Source organism: Mus musculus, chromosome 5 (assembly GCF_000001635.26).
Source record: "Mus musculus strain C57BL/6J chromosome 5, GRCm38.p6 C57BL/6J".
NCBI lineage: Eukaryota > Metazoa > Chordata > Mammalia > Rodentia > Muridae > Mus > Mus musculus.
This window is the reverse complement of record NC_000071.6, coordinates 134,250,128-134,275,352: the sequence shown is the minus strand read 5'-3', so window position 1 is coordinate 134,275,352 and position 25,225 is coordinate 134,250,128. Positions and strand designations below refer to the sequence as shown.

Below are 25,225 nucleotides of genomic sequence, written 5' to 3'. Positions count from 1 at the left end.
TTGGTGCACTTGGGGGTGGCTGTGCCCCAGATCCTAAGTGGCCGGTCCTCTGGCGTCTTGGCTGGTGGCCTTCGCACTGTGCCTGGTCCCCTTGCTGTAGTAGGCTGCACTGCTCTCCCTGGCTGCCTGACCGACAGGAGGCTGGATGCGTGCCCCATGTTCAGAAGTAGGCACGTTATTTTCTGCACTAAAATGTGTTTGCAACTAAAAATAGTCTCTAAAGTTCCAAGTAATGTGTTTAAAGTCCAGCTGTGATTAGATCATGTGATAGTGTATGTGGCTTCTACCAACGGAGAACGGGGAACATTCCTCAAACAGCAACCCCCGAGGTAGCTTCTTTTTTTGACACGCCTTAGGTCTCTAGGCAAAGAAAGGACTTCTTCTGACTTGGTGTCTTTGATTGTGAGCCATTGGCAGACGCATGTACCTAGGCTGTGACTGCTTCTCAGATCCCAGCATCCCTCAGCAAGGTGGCATGTGGCGACAGTGACCAGTACCAAATCCCCAGCTCTGCATATAGTGTTGTTCTGGGTTTTTGTACTTCCAGACGTTTTCAGCTTCCAAATAGAAGAGTTATTTTTCTGAGTTAGAAAACATTGTTTGATTTTATTGCTGAGTTAAAAAAAATCTTTTTGTATTTTTATTATAATAAATTATATGGTCACTCACTAGTTCTTTTTTAATTGTTAGATTTTATTATTATTATTATTAATTTTATTTTTACTGCTTTAGTATATACTCTTCATTTTCCTTTTAGGAAGCCATCACTCCTCAGAAGGCAACGAGGGAACGGAAGTGGAAGTGCCAGCAGAAGGTTAGGAAAGAAGGGACTTAGATTTCTCTGCATCTGTTGCTCCTCAGATGGTAAACCCCCCGACACCTACTCTTCAGAGATGAGATGGTGGTGTGCGGGCCTTCATGGCCTGCACTCTCCTTTTTAGGGAGCAGGCATTGGTGCCTATCACTGTGCTCATGGGCACTGGGCCTGGCTGCCCCGGTCCATGAGGCTCTTGCTGAGGCAGATGAGCGGGCTGTCCCACTGCTGCCCGTCTTGGAAGTGCACTGAGGACAGAGAGCTCCTGCTTTTCTCACTATTCTAGAGTTAAAAGGGTCCTGGTTGTTTTCTGTTTAACTCTAAAGTGTCCTGTCTGCCATCCCCAGTTTGTTTGTAGGGCAACAGATACACTCTGGCTGAGAAGATTTCTGTCTTCTTAGCACTGTCACACCCACAGCTGCCTCAGGGATGGCTGCTGCTCTGCTGGCCTGGGAGCCCTCCTCATCACCGGGCCCTCAGCTGAGGGGCCTGACTGCACAGCACGTGGGAGCCCTCACTGCCCTCACTGCTGCGGCTGGAGTAGCTCACAGAGGGCCTGTAGTCCTCCAAGGAGGTAGCTGCGAGGCGGCTGGCTCTTGCTTCAGACTCTGTATTCCTCTCCTTAGCTGCTGTTTATAGGGCACGTGGGGGTGGGGGTTTATCCTGCAACTTTGCATTTCTTCTATCTGTTGTTTGATTTTATTTAAGAAATGAGGAATTCGACCTTTTGCCTTCTTCTAGTGGGGCAGGGGTGATCCTAACAAAGTCACGGGCTGATCTTTGCACACTCAGTTGCAGAAGTAGCTAGGCTTTCTAGTAGGAATCCGTTTCTCTCAGAAGTGTAGATGGTCTGGCCGGGTGTAGTAGCGCACACCTGTTGTCCCAGCACTTGGGAGGCTCGGGCAGGAGGATCACTCATGAGTTTGAGGCCAGCCTGGGCTACATGGTGAGTGCCAGGCCAGCCCAGGCTACATAGTGAGACCCTGTCTCAGAACAATAAAGCATAAAGAGAAATACTTGAGATACTCTTCGTATGTGACTGACTTTTGTGGTGAGCTCACGGGAGGTCTAGGAAGGTGACGGGGCTATCCTCTGGGGTAGGTCTTAGGTGGGCGGACTGCTGTCAGCAGGCCTCGGCATAGGACCTGCATGGTTCATCCAGCACCCAGACTGCTTCACAGTTTCACGAGTCTGTCAACACGTACTAGGTCTCGGGAGACTTGTTTCTGACAAAATTCTTGCTGTTGTGTTCCAGTGTTAACAGCTGAGCGCCCTTGGGTTCTCTCTGCTCTCTATTCCTGTACTGACAGCAGTGGCCGCCGCCGCTGTCTTTGGTTCATCTCTCAGCCTTTGCAGAATAAAAGAGCTAATGAGCTAACAAGAGTGCCCGCCCAGCACTAACCTCTCTTTCTGTGGCTGTGCGTTTTTGTGTAATAACATGAGCCTCAGTGGAAGGACCCTGCAGATTGACCGAGTCAGCAGCAGCCGTGCATGCCGTCCGTCACTGGTCTCCCTTGTTGCAAAGGTCCCCTCTGCAAAATGTTATGGTGGCTTCATTTAACTGTGTAAACCACTGCTAGGACGCCTGGAAGGCGAGAGGCCAGGGTCCAAACTAGAAAGCAGGTCTCATGCTCTAACTGGCATCCTCCAGTCAGAGCAAGGAAACAGTTATGACTTTGTTGTGGCTGCATTCCCCGCAAGAGCCTGGGGCTCTTGAGGCCACCGACGCAGGTAATGTGGTGATTATCTTAACAGTTTCCAGGGTTCTCTACATTTGTTTTCTTTCATCCCCAGTTATAATCAAGGGTCAAATATTCTTAAAGAACATGAAATGAATTCAGACGCCAGCTGCATTTTATTGTAGGCTGCTTTTGGAGTCCCAGACAGTAAGTGTTGGCGCACACGGATATGCTGAATAATGAATGTCATTTTAGAATTTTATTTTTTTCAAGATTCTACTCAACATGTCCCTTCAGAAACCAGTGAGGACCCCGAAGTTGAGGTGACCATTGAAGGTTAGTCACTTAAGCCTTGACGCCAAGAGTTCCCTTCTGGTCATGAGCATATATGTCATAGTCACATTGAGTATGCGTCTCATCCATTCTGAAGGAAGCTGGGGACAGAGCAGCCCACGCCCCAGCAGGGCTCCCCGGTTGCTCTGGGCGTCCTGGGTGACAGCTATGCAGAAGTAATTGAGGGGAAAAAAATCCAAATTTAGATCCACAGGTCCACACACAGAGGCAGATTCCAGGATCTTTTGGGTTATGGTACAAGAACTAAAGCTGGAGCCCCCTGAATTTCAGTCTGAAAAGGGGAGGACAAGGCTGCCCAGGACAGTCTCAATCTCTTAGGCTCCAGCCATCCTCCTGCCTCGGTTGCCCAAGTAACTGAGACTATAGGCATATGCCATCATACTTGGTCAGTAACCACTCCCCCCCGACTCTCAGTACACTATTTACACTATTTGTTTTTTGAAAATGTTTGGAAATAATGGTTACAAATATTTAAAATTTTAAAATAATCACCGTTAGCTAAGTTTTCTTACCCCTAGTTGATTTTTTTCCTTTTGTTTTGTTTTGAGACAGGGTCTCACTCTGCATCCCTGCCTGGCCTGGAACTTATTGTGTAGACCAGGCTGGCCTAGAGCTCACAGAGATCCTCTTCCCTCTGCCTCCAGAGTGCTGAGGTTAAAGGCCTTTAATATTTTTAACTGTTTTTCAGGGTAGTGTCTCACTCTGAGGCCAGGCTGACCCTGAACTCTAAGACGTGCCTGCCTCTGTTGTCAAGGGCTGGATTAAAGGTGCGCCTGTCATTCAAGTCCTTCCCTTTAATCCCAGGGTCGCCCTGCAGCCACTCTGCCCTTCATCTGACAGCGGTGGCAGTCCATCGCTGAAGGATGATTTACAGACACGCGTGTTTGTGTGGGTGCTGCCAAGTACAGGTGCATTAGCATAGCAGACCTTTGTCCCAAAGCCCGTGCCGCTGCCCCAGCCCCAGCCCCACACAGCCGGGGGGAGGGCTTCTTCCCAGGCCGCAGCATAACTTCCCTTGGATTGGGAGCTTGGGTGTGCTCTGTCTCCCTCTCTCTGTCTCTCTGTCCCTGTCCCTTGTGTGTCTGTAGTACTGAAGATGTGAGCTGCTTGATGCCTCTGACCTGACAGAAGAAATCTCCTCATGTTCCATGTGCTGCTGTCAGCCAATGAATCCATAGATTTGTCTTTCTCTGTAACGTGATTTTATTAACCTGAAAGCTCTTTTGAATTTTTCCTGGTCCGTTGAAGAATTGACATTTTGTCACCTTTAGTTAAGAACCTATTAAGGGCTGGCAAGGTGGCTCAGCTGGTCAAGGCACTTGTCACCAAGCCTGATGACCTGAGTTCAGTCCCCAGGACCCCCATAGCAGAGGAGACCCAGCTCCTGCTCCCCACATCCCACTGGCGAGAAGCTCCCGGCCCTCTCCAAACACGGGCAGTAAATGAATGAATGAGTGAAGTACACATTTTAAAATGGAAAAGCCCTGATGAACTGGTAAAAACCTCTGAGTCTGTGAACCAGCCTTGTTCTTTAGGCAGAAGTGAGAAGAGTGGGTGCTTTTTTGAATTGTAGAAATAAAACCTTGGATAAGATACAGAGCCAAGTTAGGTTTTCAGTTTTTGGATTTGGAGTTTGTTTGTTTTTTTCCTAGTATTTTGAGACATGGTTTCTCTGTGTAACCCTGGTTGTCCTGGAATTTGCTGGCCTGTGTCTGCCTTCTGAGTGCTGGGATTAAAGGTCTGCATTGCCACCATCTGGCGCTTCCTTTTTTTTTTTTTTTTTTTTTTGAGACAAGTTCTCTTTCTGTAGCTCTGGATGTTCTGAAATTCGATGTGTAGACCAGGCTGGCTCAGACTCACACAGATCCACTCACTGGCTCTGCCCCCTGGTTTCTGGGATTAAAGGTGTGTGCCACCACACCTGGCGCCACGTTGGTACAGTGGCTAGATTAAGATTGTTTGCAAAGTAAATCCTGCTCTTTTAGTACTGAAACCACAGAAACAAACCGAAGGGGATGGAAAAAGGTCCCTGCAGTCATGGATGAAACCCTTTTAAGAGGAAAGGCTGGGGCTGCAGAGGTGACTGGGCAGTCGGTGCTGACAGCCTTCTGTAACTTCTCTTCCAGGGAGCCAGTGTCTTCCTCTGGACTGCAGGGACACCAGGCTTGCATGTGGTGCACATACAATCGTGAAACCAACATGCATATAGAATAAATACATCTTTTTAAACAGTAAAGGAAAAGCATGGCTAGAGAAGATGCTTGGTTGGGTAGGGTGTGCTTCCGCTGTGTAGGAAGGGCTCAGAACTACGAGTGCCCCTGCTGCCGGGAAACGGGTTTCCCCTCGTTATCTTTCTACTTTTCCAATATAGTTTAGAAAAAAGAAGAAATAAGGGGGAAAAAAACAACCCAGCCTTGTTTGGATTTTACAGTGTGGTCTCTGGGCTCTTGTTTGTGGCAATCCTGTGACTAGAGGCAGCCCTTAGCAGCTCACAGCTGACGTCAACAACCCAGCTCTGGGAAGCTTTGTAGCTATCAGACTGTGCAGGCCTCAGTTTCATAAACATTGAGGTTATGTTTGGGGTTAGGATGGAAGGCCACTTCCTTTGCCATGTGCAGTGAAGGTGTAGGACATTTGTCCCACATACCCTAAGCCCCAGCATTGCTGTGACTAGGGGCTACGCTCGCAGGCTGGATCACTCCCTCCCTGGATTGTTTGACGGATCTCGAGCTTGGTCTGTTTTTATCTTGTTTTGTGAGGTCTCTTTAGGTAATAAAGAGATGCCTTTGAAAAACTGTTTCCTTATAACACAGTTGCCTTTAACCGCCCTGGCCCCAAACCATTTGAGCACATTGAGTCATTTGCATACGTTCATATGTGCCCCGCCTCTGATCTTGACTTTGGGCTTTATTTTACTTTTCTTGAAGTTGCTTTCGAATGAATTTGTTTTCTGATTCATGTTGTGTTTTTCATGGGTGAACTCCCTTGGAATTTTTTTCTGTTTTTTTTTTTCTTTAAAGCCACATAAATTTTTCTGCATGCTTGTGGTCCATCTGGTCTCTTGTTCACTGCGCACCGACACACATTACTGCAGAACTGTGTGTGCCACCCACTGGAATGGGGTCACGTTAGTCCTTACTATTAGCCCTGCTAAACCACCACTTGGTTGCATGCAGGTGAGAGCTAGGTGGGTTACACAGCGTTCTTCAGCTCTGCGGTGTCATTAGGAAGCTTAGGGTTGACAGTCGGGAGGGAGTCATGGTCCAGGGGTGGCTTTTTTTTTTTAAATTAATGCTGAGGGTATTGGCTGCTTCAGATGACTGAAGCCTGCAGCACTCCACCAACATAGGAGCCTTATGTGCGCCTGGTGAGGCTCCTGCCGGCTGGCTAGATTGCTTTGCCTGGAGCAACAACAGCTCATACCCATTACCTTGATGCTACAGGGCCGCTGTGAAGCAGACTGGAGAGCAGGTGGTGCAGGAAGGAGGCCCAGCCTGGTGCAGGGAGGGTGGAAGCCATTGAGGCAGCTGTTGAGTTTGTTGGTACTTGACTGGCCAGCATTTGTAGTGCTTTAAACAGCTCACGCATAGCCAGAGAGGACCCAGTGCAAAGTGACAGGTTACAGGATTGGCTCTAAAGGGAAGGGACAGGGATTCGACACCGCCCAGCAGCCTGACAGGAACTTTGTGAACAGTTGCCTTACCGCTGAGCCACGCCTTCAGCCCCATGTTGTATTTGTTGCTGTACCTTCATGTCTCACAGGAGAGTGCAACCAGACTATGTTTTAAACCATTTTGCAGTTTTTGTTAGCATTAATGGTATTAAATACTGTTAGACTTTTTAATGTTCATGTCTGATTGATTATCTTCATAAACTATCAGCATATTTTGTGCCCGTACCCTACCCAACCCCCCACAGGGTTTCTCTGTAGCTTTGGCTGTCCTGGAACTCACAGAGATCCTCCTGCCTCTGCCTCCCAAGGGCTGAGATTAAAGGTGTGAGCTACTATACCCAGCCTAAGAAGTGACACCTTGACACAAAAAAATCTACCTGCCTGTTTTCCCTCAGCCTGGGTTTGAACAGACCATCTTTTTGTTTTGTTTTGTTTTGTTTTTGTTTTTCGAGACAGGGTTTTCTCTGTATAGCCCTGGCTGTCCTAGAACTCACTCTGTAGACCAGGCTGGCCTCGAACTCAGAAATCTGCCTGCCTCTGCCTCCCCAGTGCTGGGATTAAAGGCGTGCACCACCATGCCCGTCTTGTTTTGTTTTGTTTTGTTTTGCAGACCATCTTTTGAGGGGCTTAGGAGAAAGAGTTAACCCAGAGTCAACTGGAGTCGGAGCCACTGCCCAGCCTCCCTCTGTTTCCTTTTTCTTTTTTAAAAAATGAGACAGTGTCTAATGTGGCCCAGGCTGGCCTTGAACTTTCCATCTGTGTCTAATGTGGCCCAGGCTGGCCTTGAACTTTCCATCTGTGTCTGTGCTGGGATCACAGGTGTGTGCCCCGACACCTAGTTTTCTTCTCTGTGGAAGCCCAGAGTGGCCTCAAGCGTGACATCTGTCTCTCAGATGCTGGCTGCGATTACCGGCTTGGGCCACCACACCTGGCTTCAGTTTGTTTGACTTTTTTTAAAAAGTTGGTTTGAGAGTAAAAATTACACCTTAAAATAATTAGCTTAATATTTTGTTGTATTTGAATGGTCATTTCTGATAGCCATTGTCCCTAAATAGTAATTTCTATTCTGTACTATTGATTTTTCTTATATTGGGTCACAAGGCCCAAGATGGCTTTGAACTTGGTATGCAGCTGAGGAAGACCTTGAGTTTTCCATCTTCCTACTTACACCTTTTTTTCTTTTTCCTTTCTAAGACAAAGTCTCATTGTATAGACCTGACTGGCCTAGAACTGACCCATCTCTGCCTTCCGAGTGCTAGGATTAAGGTGTACACCACTACACCCGACAGTTTACACTCTGTCTTTAAAGATTCTGTGTGCTCCATTTGCAGATGTTAGAGCTGACAACTTAGGGGTGGGTCCTGACCTCGGGATGCTGGCGGCTGTGGTTCCCTGGGCCAGGCATCCCCCGCTCCAGTGTGGGGTGCATTGAGAGAGTGAACATGAACTTCACACGGGACTGCCCTGTGTGTACCTGGGCTTGAATCCTGAAGGGTATTTGTACACGGTCCTATGTTGAGCGAGTCAACATCTCTGTTCCCTTCTTTGTGGAAACGTTGTGCTATTGAAAAGGTTTACAGAGCCAGCTTGGTGGTGCATGCGGCAGTCCTGGCACTTAGGAAGCTGAGGCAGGAGGATCCTAAATCCAAAGCCACCTTATCTCAAGTCACCGCAACAACAAAAGGCTGGGGCTTTAGTGGGAGAGCACAAGGCCCCGGAGTCAGGCCCCAGAAGAAGCAAATAGTAAACTAAAAGGAAAAAAAATCCTAAACTAACAGAAAAAAACTGCAGGTTTGGCTTAGGCCACCCCTGCCCCTGCCCCTCTCCAACCCCCTTGTTCGCGGCCATCAGAGTGGTTTGTGAGTTTATTCTTTGACTAGGCCTTCATTCTTTTTCTATAACACGCTTGTACTGTTATAGTGAAGTAGCTGCCTCCGGTAAAACCTTTTTCCTCCAAACCCTTGAAGTTGAGCATAACTCTAGCCATGAAAATTCTTAGGGGAGAAACTGGTCAGAGGGGATGAGCAGCTGCCCTGGCCGGTGCAGCGGGCAGTGGTGTAGCGTGGAGCTGCAGCGAGGGAGCATAGGAAGTCCTCGTGAGTGGCTAGAGTTGCCCTCAAACCACGCTGACACCCAGCAGCTGGTTCCCCCGGTAACAAAGGTTTTCTTTTTCAAGATGATGACTATTCTCCACCCACCAAGAGGCTAAAGAGCACGGAGCCGCCCCCGCCCCCGCCCGTCCCGGAGCCCGCCAACGCTGGCAAGCGCAAAGTGAGGGAGTTCAACTTTGGTAAGTGTCTTCAGCGGAGGGCAGTGACATCAGAGGCAGTGACGTCAGAGGCAGTGGGTGGGTCTGTAGGAAGTCTGTTAGCCATGGGGAGGAGACTGCATTTGGTGCCCCCCTCCCCTTCAAAGCAGTAAAACCTTCATTTTACAAGGAAGTGCCTTGGTTTTCAGTATTACTCTGTTGCCCATGTATTCTAAGGGACCGAGTAAATACAGGGGTGTTAGATTTGTATCCATAGTTTGAAATTGTCTTTGTTTTGTTCCAGTTGAGAGAGATGTAGACCAGTGCTCTGCTAGTTGGAGTTTGTGTGTATGTGAGTTTAATTTTTTTAGCATCCTGTGGAAGTTGCAGCCACCTCCCAATAAAGCCTTGCCTTTCTGCAGCTAACAGGCTTCAGAGGGTGTCCCAGAGGGCCTGTGTAGGCCTCCCTCTCTCTCTTTTTTTTTTTTTTTTTTTTTTTTTTTTTGCTGCTGTTTTGTAGTGCCTAATTGGACCAGTCTTATCTGATTGCCTATCTTCAGAAGTTTAAAAGCTCCAAAGAGGCGGGCTGGGTACTGTTCTAAAAACAAGTTTCAAATGTCCTTCAGTCTCCAGCTGTTCCCAAGAAACACAGAAAAAGGAAAGACCCTTGGGGAGGCAGGAAAAAACCCCGACTGAGGTGGGCTGATAGATAGGTTGTCTGCTCTAGAGAGTAGAGTGCCAAGCTGCCCTATTTACTGAAAATGGTTCCCTCTCATTTTCAGAGAAATGGAACGCACGCATCACTGACCTACGGAAACAAGTTGAAGAGTTGTTCGAAAGAAAATATGGTATGTCTGCATCCAGATCAGGTCACTGCTCAGACCAGGCAGGCCGGTCTGCCAGGGAGCTAAGCCTTCCTCACATCCGTCCCTTATACATGTAGGGCGTCTTAGAAGCAGTTTCCGGGGCTGGCGAGATGGCTCAGTGGGTAAGAGCACTGACTGCTCTTCCGAAGGTCCTGAGTTCAAATCCCAGCAACCACATGGTGGCTCACAACCATCCATAACAAGATCTGACTCCCTCTTCTGGAGTGTCTAAAGACAGCTACAGTGTACTTACATATAATAAATAAATAAATTTTAAAAAAAAAAGCACTTTCTGGATTACCAGTAAGTGGAAGCAACACACATACACACACACAAACACACGCCACTTCGTGCTTTTGAGGCAGAGTCTCACTTCGTAGTTCTGATTGCCAGAACTCACAGAGTTGCACCTCCGCTGCCTCCAGAGGGTGTGGCTTAAGGTGTGTGCCATCATGGCTAGCTCGGATGCATACTCACAGATCTACACTCTGTTGATCTTGGCTCTTGGAGACTTTTCTAAAAACCATTTATTTTCTATTAGATGTATGAGTGTTCAGGGTGCATCCACGTAGGTTCTGTGCGCCTTGTGTGGAGGTGGCTGTAAACTGCAGTGCATCCTGGGACTGAAGCTCTGCAGGAGCAACAGTGTTTGACCATTGTGTCATGCCTTCAGCCCCCCTGGTCCCTTAACTGTGGCTGAGCTCTTCATAGAGTTAAAATGTAATAAACTTGCTAAATGTTTCATATTTTCCTCCCACCTTGTGTTCAGGCCTTAGCTTATGCTTTTTTTTTTTTTTTTAAGATTTATTTATTATATGTGAGTGCACTGTAGCTGACTTCAGACACACCAGAAGAAGGCATCGGATCTCATTACAGATGGCTGTGAGCCACCATGTGGTTGCTGGGATTTGAACTCAGGACCTCCGGAAGAGCAGTCAGTTATCTTAACCGCTGAGCCATCTCTCCAGTCCTAGCTTATGCTTTTAATTCACTCATTTCAAAGCAGGGAAAGCAGGTGGTTCATGTAGAAGTAGCGAGGTACAGCAGTCAGGTCATAGCTAGGCCAGGGTTCCATGTCTGTCTTCGTGCTCCCCGCCTCCTGCTCTGAGTGGGCCTGTCCTGAGGTCCCTGCAGATGCCACCTGGTGCGGTGGCCATGCTTGTTCTCAGTGCTTTCATGTTGTAATTAGCCGGGTTCTGAGCTAGAGTTGTCCAGTGTGACAGGAGCAGTGTGAGGTGAAAGGTTCCGGAGACTGCCATTTATTGGATTGTTTGGTTTGCTTGAGGCAGTCTCACCATAGAGACCAGGGAACTCACAGAGCTCCTCCTGTCTCTGCCTCCCGAGTGATGGAATCACCACCATAGCCACCAACCAAGAATCTTTTGTGTATAAGGAAGTAATTGTGAGTCAACTGCTGTGAAAATGTCCTAACAGTCATGTTTTATACACTGAAAGCAACCTCCGTGGTAATTGGCCCGCAGGAGGAATTCTAACTGTGTTATGTAGACTTGGTATTTGTGTTAGGGGGTCAGCAAAGTTTCCGCTCTGTCCCTGTCCACTGCTAACATGTATGGCGTGGGAAGCACTGATGCAGAGCACCAGCCGACAGTGGTGCTGGTGGGACAGGGACACGCTGTATTTGGGGACCGTGCGCACAGCCCTGAGGACATGGTCCATGACTGCTGCGTTCTTTTTACCCTTGGGTAAAGAATTGTCTGTTATCATGAATGGTGCAGATCAAGAATGTTTCCCATCTCGTTATATGAAAGAAATCCTTTTAGGAGTTCAGTCATAGATAACAAACGCTTATGCTGTAAAGCCTCGGTGGTCCTGAGTTTGTCGTACACATGCTGCCCACTGTGGTTCACTTCTGTAGACAAAGCAGCGTTGCCTGTCGCCTGTCATTCTGTTGTCTTGTAACGACTGCGCGTTTCTCTTTTCATCCTAAAGCTCAAGCCATCAAAGCCAAAGGCCCGGTGACGATCCCGTACCCTCTTTTCCAGTCCCATGTTGAAGATCTTTACGTAGAAGGGCTTCCTGAAGGGATTCCTTTTAGAAGGCCGTCGACGTACGGCATTCCTCGCCTTGAGAGGATATTGCTGGCGAAGGAAAGGATCCGCTTCGTGATTAAGAAGTAAGCCAGGCACTTGCATGGGGCTCTTGGCTGTTTGGGTTGGCTCGGTTTTTTTTGTTTGTTTTGTTTATTAATGCTGTCAAGTACTAATCACAGACTGTATGTAAAAGCGTGCGAGATTGCATATCTCTTTATCTTCAAACTTCCCTGTGTTTGTATGTGTGCATTTGTGACACATAGCTACATGTGTGTGTGCTGGTATGTTTGTAGGCTTCAAGGTTAATATCACTCTTCTACTGCACTCTTTAGAGATGGGTCTCTCAGAGGTCTAGCCGGTATCACTACAGCAGGTGTCTCTGCCATCTGAGACTTGACTTACAGGTGGGCCGCTGCGTACCTGACAGTGGTTGACGGCAGAGGATCTGAGCCCTGATCCTCCTGCTTACAGAGAAAGCTCTGCTGAGCCATTCCTGCGACAGCCGGTTCTTCCACCTTAGAGTGTGTGCGTGAGTGTGTGCAGGGCTGAGAGCCTGCCCACCTGATGTCACACCAAGAAAGGTAGCCACAGCGTCTGTGTGCTGCTCGGGTCCCCACCCTTCTGGCAAACCTCTATTTCTAAAGTATTCACATTTCAGTTCATAACGGTAGCAAGTTTACAGTTATGAAGTAGCAGCAATAATAATGTTAAGGTTGGGAGTCACCACAACACGAGGAACTGTATTAAGGGGTTGTAGCATTAGGAAGGTTGAGTACCACTGCTCTACATCTGGAAAATTGAAAGCACGTGAGCATAAGATTGGAAGTTAATATAAGCTAAGCTTGGAGGGAAGAATGGACAGGAGAGCGAGGCTGGCGGTACCACCCTCCACGCTGAAGCAAGGATGGCGTCCTTCGCTCTTCCCTAAGCCAGTGCGCTTGTCGGAGGTCTGAAAGAGTGTCCCAGGACACGGAAAGCATTGCCATGTTTTTGTAGCATGACCTTTAGTCTCATCATTCAAGAGGCAGAGACAAGAGGAGCTTTACGAGTGTGAGGCCAGCCTGGTTTACATGAAGGGAGTAAAATACTAGCTTTGTTCCATTGTAATAAGACTGAAGAACGTAATGAAGCCTTTGCTTTAGAAAGTCCTAGGCTGTGTGCGTGTGTGTGCACGCACGCGTGTGCGTGAAGCTTGACTGCTTTGCCTGCCCAGAGGTGGCCTTACAGAATTTAATAAGTGCTTTCCATCCCAGCCCACTGTCATTCAGCATGGTGTCTACTGACCTATCCTCCCTCCCTCCTCCCCTCGTGTCAGGAGTGCTGGAGTAGTCCTCCCGTCCTCCGCCCTAGGCAAGAGCTCCACGGGGCTGTGTGAATCAGAGCTCGTGTGTTTCATGGATTGTTTGATTTTTCAAAAAAATATAATATCTCTGGCCCTGCACATATAATTGTTAGATATATGTAGAGCTTTAAAAACAAATATACAAACAACAGAATTTTTTTTAAATATAATATAAAATTACAGGATTATGTTACTGTAAAATTTTTCCATCCCTGTAGCAGGGTACCTCTCACTCTAAGCACATGAAGCGCCTTCTGGGACAGCTTGCACTTTCTATTCTGGAGAACGGGTCTGAAGTTGGTCTGGGTGTGCTGGCTTGCAGTCAGTCTTGACAGATGAGCACTGTATGTGTGCTGTGTTTGCTAGATAGTATCCTAGCTAGAGACTTCTGGCAGGTACTCACTGTTTAATTCTCTCCTTTCAGACATGAGCTTCTGAACTCAACACGAGAAGATTTACAGCTTGATAAACCAGCCTCAGGAGGTGGGTTTCTCGCCTCCAGTTAGCCCATGGCTGTGTGCATGGGAATTGTGACCACTCGGTGCAGCTGCCGCCTCTTTAGTTTATTTTCCTCATAAAGAAAGAAACCTCTGGGGCTGGAGAGGTGGCTCAGCGGTTAAGAGCACTGGCTGCTCTTCCAAAGTTCAAATCCCAACAACCACTTGGTGGCTCACAACCATCTGTATGGGATCTGATTCCATGGTGTGCATGGAAACAGCATTCACGTACATAAAATAAATTTTAAAATAACCTTTGAAGAAAAAAAAGGAGTAGACCTTTGACTAGCAGCTGCTAGTTGTTACAGAACAAACACTCCATCGTTATAGTACTCCGTAGAAGGGTAACAGAATTCTGTAATAGCCATGGATAGATGGGTGGGTTGTGCTCTAAAGCGAGAGCTATGAAACTTTCCTGTGTGGCTGTGATAACCACAAGGACCTGGGGAGGAGAGGCTCTGTCTGACTTACATAGCCCGTTACGAGGGAAGCCAAGGCGGGAAGCTGCAAGAGGAAACTGAAGCAGACTCTAGCAAGGAATGCTTCCTCTTGGTTTGCTCAGCTACCACTCACACTGTCTAGACCCACTTGTCTAGGGATAGCACCACCCACAGTGGGCTCCCACATCAATCGGCAGTCAAGAGAATGGCCCACATCGCCCAGCCATCCAGTACGATGTGAACGATCCTCCTTTAAGATTCCCTCTTGCTGGGCATGTCTAGTTTTGTGTCCTGTCTACAGAAGCTGCGACACAGAGATAGGCAGAGAGACAGTGTGTTTCTGGGCAGACCTGCACACACATACATTGTACATGGTTATTCTTGGCTGTGCCTGTAATCCATGCACTGGGGTACATGGTCTACTTGGTGAGTTCCGGCCAGCCAGGGCTCATGACATACTGTCTCAGAAGTAAATTAACTAAAAAAGGTAGTGTAAAGTCTGCATTTGTTAATTGGCTAAAGGCTCATCAATTCTATCCAGTTCAGGACATAGAAAAGAAATTATAGTTTGTTTTGTATTCCTCAGGATGGAGCAGGAGTTGCCCCATGTATATTAGTCAGTATCTCCTGAAGTTTTAAAGGTAATTTCTGTCAAACAAAGGGAGAAAACTTAACTTAGGGTATTGCCCTAGCATCTCACAACCTGAGGAAAAGCTGCTAACCCTGCGACTGTGTGCCTGTTCCCTACAGTGAAAGAAGAGTGGTACGCTCGCATCACCAAACTGAGGAAGATGGTTGACCAGCTCTTCTGCAAGAAATTTGGTAAGGAGGCTCCTCCCCCTAAGTGAACATTACAGAGTATTTTAAAAGACGCTGTGTGTAGCTGCCTGTGGCCACGTGAACTGGGCTCCGGAGTGGGAGGCTGGAGCTGGAAGAGAGGGAACGGTCGAGAGAAAAAAGGAGACCAAAGTGCTGATCAAGGTCCAGTGTTTACTAGCAGTCTGTGCTTACAGAGGGGGAAAGCCCCTCTCCCACTGATCTACTCTTGATGCCTGTAGCCAGCCTGTAAGCAATCAGGCTGACAGCACTAGTTTGGCAGTAAGGTGTCAGTCTCGGGATCTCTCAGGAAGGCAGGTTCAGTCTCTCAGCAGGTAGCAGCTTCTTGGAGAAGAGCAGCAGCAGGTGACAGAACAATAAAGCCATCTAGGTCAGAAGGCTCCACCCCAGGTGGTCTGTTTCACAGTGGCAGCAAGGTCTGAGTCAGCCTGCTCAAGGCTGGGGGAGGCTACAATACCTCCCTAAGTATATAATAAAAATTAGCTGGACTGGGGCATAAAATGTATTTATGCTCCATGGTCCTGCCTGGCAATTATGGTGGCTGATGGCCGTGCCTGGCTTGGGACTTAGATTTTCTATGTACTATTCTTATCCGTCAGGGAAGTATGTGCAGCTTGCTTGTGTTTATTTTGCACAAACATGGCTCTGTGGTGTATTATTAATAAACCATGGCTTCTTGGCACATACCTCTGTCTTAGATCGATATAGTTCAGAAATCTCAGTGGCCCGTCGTTGGCTAACTGGCCCTCATAGCACACCTTATATCTAATCAGACCAAAGCCACAATGTATACTCAATACATTTCTTCATATCGATGAATTTCTGCCACCTGTGCTTGCTGAAGACAGGCTTAGGGCGATGACTGACCTGCTTGAAATACAAAGCAACAGGATAAAGGCTTCTTGGGGGAAGTCCAGGTACTTTATTCAGTTTTGCAAATTAGCATCGATCAAGCTCAAACTCTGGGAAGGTGGCTTTGAGAATATACAGCTATATATGTGAGTTTGTGTGTATTGTGTGTGTGTGTGTCACATGTGTGCAGGTGTCCAGGGAAGCCAGAAGAGGGTGTCAGGTCTCCTAGAAGTAGACTTACAAGCAGCCGTGAGCCACCTAGCCTGAACCTCTGTCCTCTGGAAGCGCAGCGAGCACTCTGAATTACTGAGCCATCTTTCCAGCCCCAGATGGTCTTTTATCTCTTTGTTTTGTTTTGTTGTTAAGAGTTGTTTTGTTTTAGGAATACAATGAGATGATTCAACTTAACTTAGTGTTTCCTTGCTTTTAGTAAAAACTAATTTTAAAAAGTTTTTAAAGCTGTATATTTTTCTTTTTGCGCTGGGATGGATTGGGCCTCAAGAGCCCTAGACAAATGCTCTACTTCATACCAGCAAATGTTAGGCAAGTCTCTCCTGTGAGCCACACCCCAGCCCTGAATAGTTGCTTCCTGAAGTTTCATTATTCAGTGTAGGTATTTGACCATTTGGATTCCTTTCTCTTTGGGTCCAGCGAGGACATCAGGGCCAGGCCATCTGCCTGCCCACTGGCTTCCTAGAGTCACCATGATCCTGTTTTAGGTTATCTTGGGTTTTAGCATTTATTTAGCTCTCAAGGTTTTTTTGGAAAGGGAAATTTTATTTTTCCACTCCTCAGATAGTGGCGGGAAGCAAACACCATCTCCCAACAATTCCTAGTTGAGGCGCCCATCCTCCTCACCCTCGTCAGTATTCCTAGCAGTAACCTTCCTTCCAGTCATTGGGTGTAAACCAACGAGGAAGCAGTAAAGACTCCTCTCCTGGTGTCCAGTCAGTGCTTCCCCTGGATGCTTGGCAGCCTAGATCAAGTGATGGGGCATGTTCATTTTGGGGGACATCCCCATTATGTCCTTGCATTTCCTGTGTAGGTGTGACGTGTGGTTTTTGAGTATCTTGGCTCCAGAGAATGTCACTGCCGTTGGCTGTTGTTAGCTTTGTCCAGGAAGTGGCAAAGGAAGAAAGGAAGGGGGAGGAAAAGGAGAAGTGGTTGGGAGAGCCTAGGCTGGGAGAGCAGAGGTCACCCTTTCAAGTATAGCTGAGGAAGCAAACTCGGGCTGGGATCTGAGTCTGTCAGGTGTTTGGTCCCCAATACTATAAGATAATTTTTTTTCAAGACAGGGTTTTTCTGTGTAGCCCTGGCTATTATGGAATTCGTCCTGTAGAACAGGCTGGCCTTAAACTCACAGGGATCCACCTGCCTCTGCTTCCTCAGTGCTGGGATCAAAAACTTGAGCTACCATTGCCCAGCTTAATTTTAGACAGCCTTTAAGGAGAAAATAGATTCAGAGGTTTGAGACTGCAGTTAGAGTGCTTGCTTAACATCATACATAACCGGATTTCTTTTTCCCCCCCCAGCGGCCACCATCCAAAAAAAAAAAAAAAAAAACCTTTACTGGGCCCAGCGGCTAGCATTTTTGGTAGATCTAGAAACAAAGCTGTTTGTGAACTGGTGAGAACTCGGAGGTATCGGTCCCCTTTGTTAGGTTTCTAAGGCAGGAGGGAACAAGATCTCCCTGAAATCATCCAGGAGCTTGCTCCACGTTCACCAGCATCCACTGCCTGTAACTGGCAGCTGTGCAGCTCTGCACACTCCTGTGTACAGTAGGGACAGCTCAGAAGTGGAGGTGGCCCGCACAGCCCTGGCTTAGGAGCATTGGTTCTGGTAGGAAAAGGGCAGGACTTCCTGGTCTGTGAGCATGGCGTAGAGAAGGTGGCCGACCGACCGTGTGGGTGGGGACTGGAGGGCTGAGACAGGACAACCAGCGCTCACTGGCTAGGAGGCAGTGTCCTTGAAGTTTTCTTTCCTTTTTGTCCCTGTTGAGACAGGGTTTCATTGCATTTGTAACCCAGGCTGCCCTCAGACTCAGAGCAGTCTCTGCCTCTGCCTCTGCGTGCTGATACTGAAGGCCTTCCTGTGCCTCTGTACCCAGCCTTCAGCTCTTTACTGCTGTCAGCTCAAATGTTCTCTTATAGGAAGCATGTTAAAATCAGGTTTAGATCCTATCTTATGTAACAGCTAAGACAAGTGTGGATCTGAGCTGTGGCCGTCTGCTATTCCTCTCGAGTACGTTTCTTTTACTGCTGTGGTGGGGATAGACTTTGTATGTGGATTTCCAAACACAGTCGAGCCCTTCAGATTTGGTGTTGCCGATATGAAGGAAGGAGTTAAGACAGATGGCTCCCTTGTTAAAGTGCTTGCCTCAAAGGCATGAGGCCCTGCATTTAATCTCTAGAACCCACGGTGACGAGAAGTGGACATGGTATTGCCCTTGTAGCGTCAGCAGTGGGGAGTGCAGACCAGAGGGTCCCCAGAGCTCGCTGGCCAGCCAGCCTAACCTATGTGGAAAGGACCAGGTTCGTCAGTGAGAGAACCTGTCTCAAACAGCTGACAGCTTCCAAGGACCTACACTCGATACTGACCTTCGTTCGTAACATATATGCACATGTGCACAGATGGACAGAGAAATTAGGACAAGACACCTAAAGTATAAAAGGAAAAGTCCATCAGTAACAAAGCAGCCCGGACTGCTTGTAAAACCTGCCTTGCTAGGCTACCAGGCTGCGGAATCTGCAGAGGTCAAATACAGGATCCAGGGGCTGACTGGCTGGCCTGCTCTCAGTCATTTCAATCTTATCTTATCTTTCCTTTCCTTTCCTTTCCTTTCCTTTCCTTTCCTTTCCTTTCCTTTCCTTTTTCCTTTCCTTTTTCCTTTCCTTTTTCCTTTCCTTTTTCCTTTCCTTTTTCCTTTCCTTTTTCCTTTCCTTTTTCCTTTCCTTTTTCCTTTCCTTTTTCCTTTCCTTTTTCCTTTCCTTTTTCCTTTCCTTTTTCCTTTCCTTTTTCCTTTCCTCCCCTTTTTCCCTTTCCTCCCCTTTCCCCTTTCCCCTTTTCCCTTCTCCCTTCTCCCTTCTCCCTTCTCCCTTTTCCCTTTTCCCTTCTCCCTTTTCCCTTCTCCCTTTTCCCTTCTCCCTTTTCCCTTTTCCCTTTCCTTTCTGTATTTTTGAGACAGGGTTTCTCTGTATAGTCCTGGCTGTCCTGGAACTCACACTGTAGACCAGGCTGGCCTTGAACTCAGAGATCTGCCTGCCTCTGCCTCCCGAGTGCTGGGATTAAAGGCATGCGCCACCACGCCCAGCTGAATATTTCTTTTTAAAGCTGATAGGCTGAAGTTTCAGACCAGAAATCAATAAATGCATTTAATGCTCCCCCTTCACACACACACACACACACACACACACACACACACACACACACACACACACACGGTTAATTGGTCCCACTCTCTCTCTTTCTCCTCTGCTTATTTTCCTCCCCCACCCCACCCCAAGTCCCTTTGGCCAGGCTAGCCTGGAACTCTGTGTCCCCTACCTCAGCCTCCTGCGTGCTGGGGCTGTAGGCTGTGCACACGGCTGGCTGCTTTCTATGCTTTGGTTGCAGTGTTTGAAGCTTTGCACTTGGGGGTGTTCCTCCTACGTGACCCCAGCCTGCATCTGCTGACTTGTGCTCATTTCCACAGCCGAGGCCTTGGGAAGCACGGAAGCCAAGGCTGTACCGTACCAAAAATTTGAGGCCCATCCCAATGATCTCTATGTGGAAGGACTTCCAGAAAACATTCCTTTCCGAAGCCCCTCGTGGTATGGAATCCCAAGACTGGAAAAAATCATCCAAGTGGGCAATCGAATTAAATTTGTTATCAAGAGGTAAGATCTGTGAAACAGATTTAAAAAGGGTTTTTTCCCCCTGATAAAAGACCCATTTGATGAAGATGGATCTTTCCCTCCTTAGTGGCCCTCCCTCTATACGGTAAATGCAGTGTTTAATTCACATGAACTAATTGAGCAAGGGTTTCTCTGGGATAGTACAGAGTGGGGCTCAAGAACAGCTCTGTCTTGTGAGCCTAACACTTGTCTCAGGGCAGTGAGACGAGAGCATTAGGATGCAGGGTGGGCGGATGCTCCAAGGCTGGTCGCAAGTGTGTGTGGCCTGGAACAGGACTTTCCATCTGGGGACAGCAGTCGAGGAGGAAGGGAGTGTGTGGTGGGCCATGCTTGCGCTGGCTGCCTCCTGAAGGACGTGGGTGGTGTGTGCGCGGAACGGACACAGAAGACTGACGTCACTTGCTCCCAAAGGAGTTTCCAGGGTTTCCTTCTGCCTTGTCATTTGGGGCAGTGTTTGGGGTATCTGTCAGGATTGAGGTGTCTCAGATGTCCAGTTCCTACAGGGCAGGAGGTGGCAGGCGTGACTGGTATACATTTATTTCTACAGAGACCGCATAATCCACCTGAACGTTTGTAGCTTGCTGTTTCCAGGACAGCCACCAAAATGGTTCATGTCCTTGCACAAGAAGACAGAATGGGCCACACTAAAAAAATAATGACTGTGTATAGTTCTGTGGGAGGCCTCGACACTGCTCCTGAGAGCTCTGATCAATAATGTTGCTTATCCTTTCACAGACCAGAGCTGCTCACTCACAGCACAACTGAAGTGACTCAGCCACGGACAAACACACCAGGTACGGGTGCATGCAGTCCCCTCCTCCCTCCTTCCTTCTTTTCTTTGACTTAAATAATTAAATATCTTTAAAAAATATCTTTCCACACTGGTGGGAACTGAGCGTAGTGCCTCACATTTGGCAAGAGCTCTCCCGCTGAGAGACGTTGCTGACGCGTTTTCCTTGAGATAGCCTCCCCGTGTCGCTCAGACTAACCTAGTGCTCCCTTTGCAGCAGAGGCTGGCCTTGGACCTGTGATTCTCCTGCTTTGGCCTCTGAAATAGCTGAGGTGACAGCTCTGTAGACCAGGCCGGCCTCCGACTCAAACATCCCCTCCTACCTCTGTCTAGCGAGTGCTGGGATCAAAGGCTTGCGCTGCCAAGGGAATTTTGATCCTGGCTCATCCCATTTTACCTGCCCAGGTGCCCCCAGTACATTCTGTGTCAGGCCAAACAGTCAGGCTTTAATCTTTGTTCTGTGGGGCTTGTTCTCGCGGTGGCGAAACCCCTAACTAAGCTTGCAGACTCCCTTCAAGCTGTGGAGACAGGGCTCGGTGTTAAGCTCATGTGCTGCTCTTCCGGAGATTGCTGTCTCTGTGCCACACAGTTCACGGCTGTCTGTGACTCCAGTTCCAGGGGACCTGACGCCCTCTCTGACCTCTGTGGACTTCTATACTCATGTGTTTACACACACACACACACACACACACACACACACACACATACATTCAGGCACACAGACGTGTATCAAATAGAATTATATGGAGAGAGAGAAATTTATAGAGAGAAATGTTCATGGTGGGATTTGATGATTTGATGTAAGGAAACAAGTTATATTTTTTTTGTAATTTATTTATTTTATGTATATGGGTATACTGTAGCTGAACAGATGGTTGTGAGCCTTCATGTGGTTGTTGGGAATTGAGTTTTTAGGACCCCTGCTCGTTCCAGCCCAAAGATTTAGTTATGATTATACATAAGCATATTGTAGCTGTCTTCAGATGTGCCAGAAGGGGGCGTTGGATCTCATTGCAGATGGGTGTGAGCCACCATGTGGTTGCTGGTTTGAACTCAGGACCTTCAGAAGAGCAGTCAGTGCTCTTACCTGCTGAGCCATCTCACCAGCCGGGAAACAAGTCTTTATAAACAGCTAGTCATGAGAATGTGCCTACATAGTAACCCTAATACATAAGGAGCTGGGCCAAAGTTTGCCACATATTTGAATCTAGTCTGGGAAACGTGCTGGGCAGCCTGTGTTATAAACTGTCTGCCCCCTAAAGCCAGAGAGCAGGAATCCCAGCTGTGCTTTGACCGTGGCTAATCGTTCTGCTCTACCTTGGGGCACAAATGAGAGCTGACGTCACGGTGTGACCTGAGTCCTCTCCATCTCAGAGTTCCTGGGGCGATGGCGAAGGTGTGCCAGTGTGTCAGGATACAAGAAGTTGAGAAGTGACGTATTTTGTGTCCTTGTTTTGTTTTTGTGGTACTGATACATGGTAGGCAACCTCTCTCAGCCGAGCTCTGCCAGCCTGACCGTGCTTATTTCTGATCGGAAAGATGGTTTGTTGGTGAGGTTTTGGTTTGTGTGTGTTTCTAGGAACATGTGGTGATCGGGCAGCCACTGAGCAGCTCAGAGAAGCGCTGCCTGCACTGTGAAGAAGGGGAGCCTGCTGGGGGAGCCCATGAGGTCACAGCAGGCTCTCGTGACCTTCAAGGAGGGCGCTGGTTCTCTTTACCTGAGATACGAATCTAAGTGTAAATTCTCTCTCCCTTAAGTTTTTCTGATATTTGAGAAGCTCAGAAAAGTCCCCAGAATTTTTAAACAATTTTTAAACAGTTAAATTAAATTAAGAGTATTATGTGACCTTCCCTGGGGAGCCTGTTTACTGTTCACCCCAGATACTGGAGTGGGGGGCAGCAGAGCACAGAATCCAGTCCAGGCTGCAGTCAGCAAGTTTATTCTGTTGTATGGGCTCACCGGGGAGGGGTTGCTAATAAGTAGGGGTGACTCTGGGAGCCCCATCATTCAGGCCCCATCTGCAGCCAGCCTTATAGCACCCTCACTACAGTGCTTGGCAGGCCATGTGCAGGCAAGCACTAGGGGCTGAGCGAGTGGTGGGATCTTAGGTGAGGCTGCTCCTTTCCCCTCCCTGCCTGGTGGTCCTAGGCCATCTTGTTAGTGACACATATAGGCAGTCACAGCTGGTCTGGGTTTGAGATGGCAAAAGCCACACCGTCTTGGGGAGCTAGCTCTGTAACAGTCCCGTGCCCCCCTCACCCCCAATTTTCTGATGCTCCCTGGACCTTGGAGGGAATGGCACAGGTATCTGCTTATCTTCTGAGCATGGGCCTTTGTATCATAGCAGCACTGCACCCTGGCAGTGGAACTGTCCACCAGTCTCGCCATAGCCACTGCATAAGGTTTCTGATGCCAGGAGTGGTGACCTCGTTTGTTCCAATACTTGGGAGGCACAGGCAGGCGGATCTCTGTATTTGAGACTATGGTCTACATACTGAGTTCCAGGACAGGGTTACAAAGAGAAACACTTGTCTCACAAAGCAAAACAAGCAAAATCCTTATCTGCTGTTTTGTGTTTATAGGCTGTTGAAGGACTTTCTCAGGCAGCCATTAAGATCACAGGAGTTTCACAGCTGTGCCTGTCCCCTGTCCCCTGCGTGTCAGACTAGATGCGCTCACGCATTCTCGGGCGCTTTGATTTTTGCTTAGGACGGGAACTCAGCCTACACTGGCCGTAATCCTCCTCCTCCTGGCTGCGCAATGCTCTTCTAGATTTGTAAAACCCTCAGATGCTACATCACATAAACCCCATTAGCCACACCTAGCTGTTAGCCACAGTTCAGTGGGGACCTCCTGGCCCCCTCTGTGGCCCTCACTTGCAGGTTCCTGTGGCCAACACAGTAGAAACGTGCCTGGAGTCTGGTTGACAGCTGCTGTGGTTTCAGGTGGTGACAGTCATGTCCACCATGGATGAGTTCATGGTGTCAGTCACGGGCAAGCGTCTCTCCTGAGTTGGGGGTTTATGTGTCAGGCCTGTAAATAACATGATTGGTTTCATTTGGTTTTGCTTCTTTCCAGTCAAAGAAGATTGGAATGTCAGAATCACCAAGCTCCGAAAGCAAGTGGAAGAGATCTTTAATTTGAAGTTTGGTAAGTGAGGTATAGTGGTTCTGTCTCTGTTTGGCCGTGTTCTGAATAAATTAGAAGTTCAGAACCTAGTGAAGGAAGGCACCAGAGAACAAGCCTGAATTTTCTTCTGCTAGTCAGCTCACTCCTTAAACCAAGCTCCTGTGTTCTCCAGTGTCCCAGTGCGGGTGACAGGGAGGAGTTGGGGGGACCCTTAGAGTCACTGTGCGTCTCACCTGTGTGGCATGGGGGCCTCTTCACCTGCTTCTGCTTCCAGGGTGACTCGAGGTTGCCCAGGCTCAGTGCAGGTTTCATTGCTGCCGTAGGAGCTCGCCGAGAAGGAAAGAGGGCGGGAAGGGCCAGCATTGCTTCTGGGAGCTCTCAGCTCGGGCAGCCACGGGCTCACCGGGAAGACTTAGGCCTGCGGGCAGCAGGATAGCTAAACTGTAGGCCCCTGTGTTGTGTTCAGCGCCTCACTTCTGCCACGAACACATTTTGACTCATAACCTGGCTGTTGAGTGCTCTGAAAATGTTTAAGTGTTCTTAAAAGTACTGTTTGTGAGCTGGAGAGATGACTGGGTGGTTGAGCGCACTGGCTGCTCTTGCAGAGTGTCTGCTTTAGGTTCTGAGCACCCACAGGACAGCTCCAGGTCAAGGGGAACTGACTCTTTCTGGCCTCTTTGAGGGCCAGGCATCCATAAAGTAGTATTTATCTATTTGTTTTAAGACAAAGGTTATTTTTAAAGTACTGTTTGTTTTCTGGGTTTGGTGGCTCATGCCTCTAATCCTAGCTCTTGAGAGACTGAGGTGTAAAACGATCTTTTTTACTCTCCTGATGTAACTGTTGCCTCCGAAACTTACTGCCTCTGTCTGCTAACCTAGGCCCAGACGTGAAAGCTTCTAGCCTGCGTACAGTCTAATGTAGGCCTAGAAGGTTTTCAGCCTCTGAGACTTACTGGTGAATAAAGCTCACCCTTTCTAGCTCTTTCTGAGCTCTGACTGGCTGATTCAGCTCATCTGTTCTGGCTCAAACTCCCCTCCAAGTTGATTGATGTAATCTGGCATCTCTTAGTTATGCCAGAATTATTGTGCTTGGCCTCAAACTAACTCTGGCAGCCTGTTGTTATCTTCTGGCTCCCTCTCCTTCTCTCATTCTCTGGCTTGTTCTGTCTTCGCCTGTGTCTAGCTTGTTCTCTCTGCCACCTGTCTCTGTGAAACTCTCCCAGTAAAACTGCCTCCTTTTTCTCTCTCCACACTGTTCTCTTTCTTATTTATTTATTTGTTTGTTTGTTTTTCTAGACAGGGTTTCTCTGTGTAGCCCTGCCTGTCCTGGAACTCACTCTGTAGACCAGGCTGGCCTCGAACTCAGAAATTTGCCTGCCTCTGCCTCCCAAGTGCTGGGATTAAAGGCGTGTGCCACCATGCCTGGCTTTTTTTTTTTTTTTTTTTTTTTTTAAATTTTTAATTTTTTTAATTTCTTTTTTAAGATTCTATTTTTTTATTTTTAACTATTCATGTGTATGGGTGTTTCGCCTACACGTATGCATGTGCACCACTTTTGTCTACTGTCTGTGGAGGTCTGAAGAGGGCATCAGGTGCCTGGAACTGGAGTTATGGGTGCTGGGAACGGAATCCCAGGTCCTCTACAAAAGCAGCAAGTGCTCTTAATTTCCTAGCTGTCTCTCCAGGGCCAGCGTTTTTTATTGTTTACTTCCACTCGCTTCAGACTAAGCTAGATCTTAATAGTGAGTGGCTGTATGGT

The 25,225-nt window shown here is 48.0% G+C and overlaps 1 protein-coding gene across 43 annotated transcripts in view; it reads left to right on the top strand.

The window, feature by feature from the left end:
• Positions 1-25,225, top strand: part of Gtf2i (general transcription factor II I) — a 79,847-nt gene that overhangs the window by 42,326 nt on the left and 12,296 nt on the right. For 23 of the 43 annotated variants that reach the window (NM_001359063.1, NM_001359062.1, NM_010365.4 and 20 more), the window contains 10 exon segments: positions 758-814; positions 2,767-2,829; positions 8,697-8,810; positions 9,551-9,616; positions 11,585-11,768; positions 13,452-13,510; positions 14,715-14,786; positions 19,345-19,528; positions 20,282-20,340; positions 23,416-23,487. In NM_001359063.1, the coding sequence (NP_001345992.1) occupies positions 758-814; positions 2,767-2,829; positions 8,697-8,810; positions 9,551-9,616; positions 11,585-11,768; positions 13,452-13,510; positions 14,715-14,786; positions 19,345-19,528; positions 20,282-20,340; positions 23,416-23,487 (930 nt within the window). 43 annotated transcript variants of the gene reach the window in all.